General features: G+C 57.3%; 1 protein-coding gene across 1 annotated transcript; it reads right to left on the minus strand.

Annotated features, from left to right (window-relative positions):
- Positions 1-776: 776 nt before the first annotated feature.
- Positions 777-1,865, minus strand: LOC128828820 (3-galactosyl-N-acetylglucosaminide 4-alpha-L-fucosyltransferase FUT3-like). The gene has a single exon (XM_054013784.1). The coding sequence runs from the start codon at positions 1,863-1,865 to the stop codon at positions 777-779; it is 1,089 nt and encodes a 362-aa protein (XP_053869759.1).
- Positions 1,866-2,324: the final 459 nt, after the last annotated feature.

The following is a 2,324-nucleotide window of genomic DNA, read 5'->3' on the forward strand; positions in this document are numbered from 1 at the left end:
CCTCATTCCCAGCCCCACCCCATAGCCCTCACCTCCCCCGCACTCCAATCCCCTGCCCCAGCCCTGAGCCCTCCCAAAGCCAGAGCCCCTTCCTGCACCCCAGATCCTTCATCCCCAGCCCCACCCCAGAGCCTGCACCCCCAGCCCAGAGCCCTGACCCCCTCCTGCACCCTAAACCCCTCATCCCAGCCCAGAGCCCCCTCCCACACCCTGAACCCTCATTTCCAGCCCCACCCCATAGCCCTCACCCCCGCACCCCAAACCCCTGCCCCAGTCCAGAGCCCCCTCCCACACCCTGAACCCTCATTCCCAGCCCCACCCCATAGCCCTCACCCCCGCACTCCAACCCTCTGCCCCAGCCCTGAGCCCCTCCCATGCCCCAAACCCCTCATCCCCTGCTCCGTTGGGTCGCGGGCATCAACAATTTTCTTCAACTGGGTCGCCAGAAAAAAAAGTTTGAAAACCCCTGTCCTAGACTGGCCATAATCAGAGCTCCCCCAAACTGGTGCCCTCCCTTCCCTCCCAGAAGCTGCTTTTTGTTCTGTCGTCTCTGGCTTATTCTGCATTTCACAATTTCAGATTTCGGAAGCTAGTCAGCCGAGGACGGGCAGAGGGCTGGGGGTGCGCGGAACAGCCAGTTCCTGGTGCAAAGTCTCCCCAGCTTGTAACAAATGCAGGCATATCTCTGTACAAACCAAAGTAGCAATCCTGGCTCATTGCAACCGAACCAGCCGGAAATGATCTGTACTAAACCTAGCAAGCTGAGTGTGTAACTCCTAGCGGAACCACTTGGCCAAACCGGTCCTGGTCTGGTAGGTCTCTGTCATTTGCAAGGCCCGGCAGGCTTTGCAGAAGTGGATGGTCCAGGAACTTCGCTCGGACGGTTTTAGCCATGTTCGCCACTGGAAGTAGCGCTGGTAGCGCGCTGGGTCCTTGTCCAGCTCCTGGAGGTACTGGGCCAGTTCTTGAGCATTGGGAAAGTCATTGATGTGAATAAAGGCATCGGGGGGCAGAAAGCGCTCATAGTTTTCTCGGGAGGGGCCGCAGACAACGGGCACGGCCCCTGAGCCCAGGGCATTGCTCCAGAGTTTCTCGGTGATGTAATCCTCATGAAGCGAGTTCTCAAAGGCCAGGTAGAACTTGTACTGGGACAGGGTGGAGAAGTGCTTGTCCCGGGGCAGAGGCATGTGATGGCTGCCGTATATATCCACGTGGAGGTATTTCTTCAGCTCCTCATAATACTGCACCCGGCGGGAGGCTGGGTTCCAGTTACTCACCACCCAGGCCACCAGCTTGGACTTGGCTGGGATGCTGAAGTTCTGGGGCTGGCTGAGGACCTCCAGCCACCCGTAGGGGGTGAAGATATCAGGGTCCCTCCGGTATGACATGGTCAGGTTGAAGAGGTTATCCATAAAGCCCAGGTTAGGGCTGTGGCTGGGGGACTCCAGGTTGAACCAGATCCAGCGCTGGGAAGGGGGCCGTGGGCCTTGGGGCAGTTTCTTTGGGCTGGAGCACACATCCCTGTGATGCACAATCACAGCATTGGCATGGTGGTACCAGCTCCGGTTGGCCGTGATGTGACAGTCCCGGATGCCGAAGAGCTCGGAGCATTTTTGCAGAGCAGCAGGGTGCCCAAAGGGCCAGGTCCACAGCAGGATGGTCAGCTCCAAACCAGCCTGTGGAGCTGTGGGGTTGTTTCCAGGCTGGGCTGTGAGTGCTGAGGGATTGCCAGCCCGGGGCTCTGGGCCTGGGTCCCTGGAGGGCCGGAGGTAAGCAAACAAACAGAGGGCGAGTATGAATTGGGAGAGAATAAAGAGGAGGAGGTGCCTGCAGGCTGGGCTTTTCGTCTGCTCGCTGAGCGGCATTGCTGGCCTGGGAATGCAGGAGACACCAATGACGGAGGGATTAGTGATTAACGATAACTAAACATGGCGGGGACGAGCGGAACGGAACAATGCCACGAACTGGCACAGCTTGTTAGAAAGTGCTCACAGATCTGAAGCCCCCAATGAGGCAACATGAAGCAGAATCACTTGCAGACTCACACCCAAAGGCAGACACGTTCTTTGGTGGGCCCACCCCCCACCCCCTTAAACCTGCCCCTGCTGAAATAACCTCATTAGGTATGATGCTGCACTTGTGGCTAGGAATTACCCAGAGCAAACTGGGTTGCTAGTCCTTTCCAACCATTTAGACCTTATCTACACTACAGGTTACTTCGGTAGAACTTGCATCTCTCAGAACTTAGACATAGCTTTTGCCTTTCGTGGAGGTGGCGTTATTAAGCTTTCTCCCGTCAGCTTAGGGTGTCGCCCTCACAAGTG

The sequence above is a fragment of the Malaclemys terrapin genome, chromosome 24 (genome assembly GCF_027887155.1).
Source record: "Malaclemys terrapin pileata isolate rMalTer1 chromosome 24, rMalTer1.hap1, whole genome shotgun sequence".
In the NCBI taxonomy this organism is placed as follows: domain Eukaryota; kingdom Metazoa; phylum Chordata; order Testudines; family Emydidae; genus Malaclemys; species Malaclemys terrapin.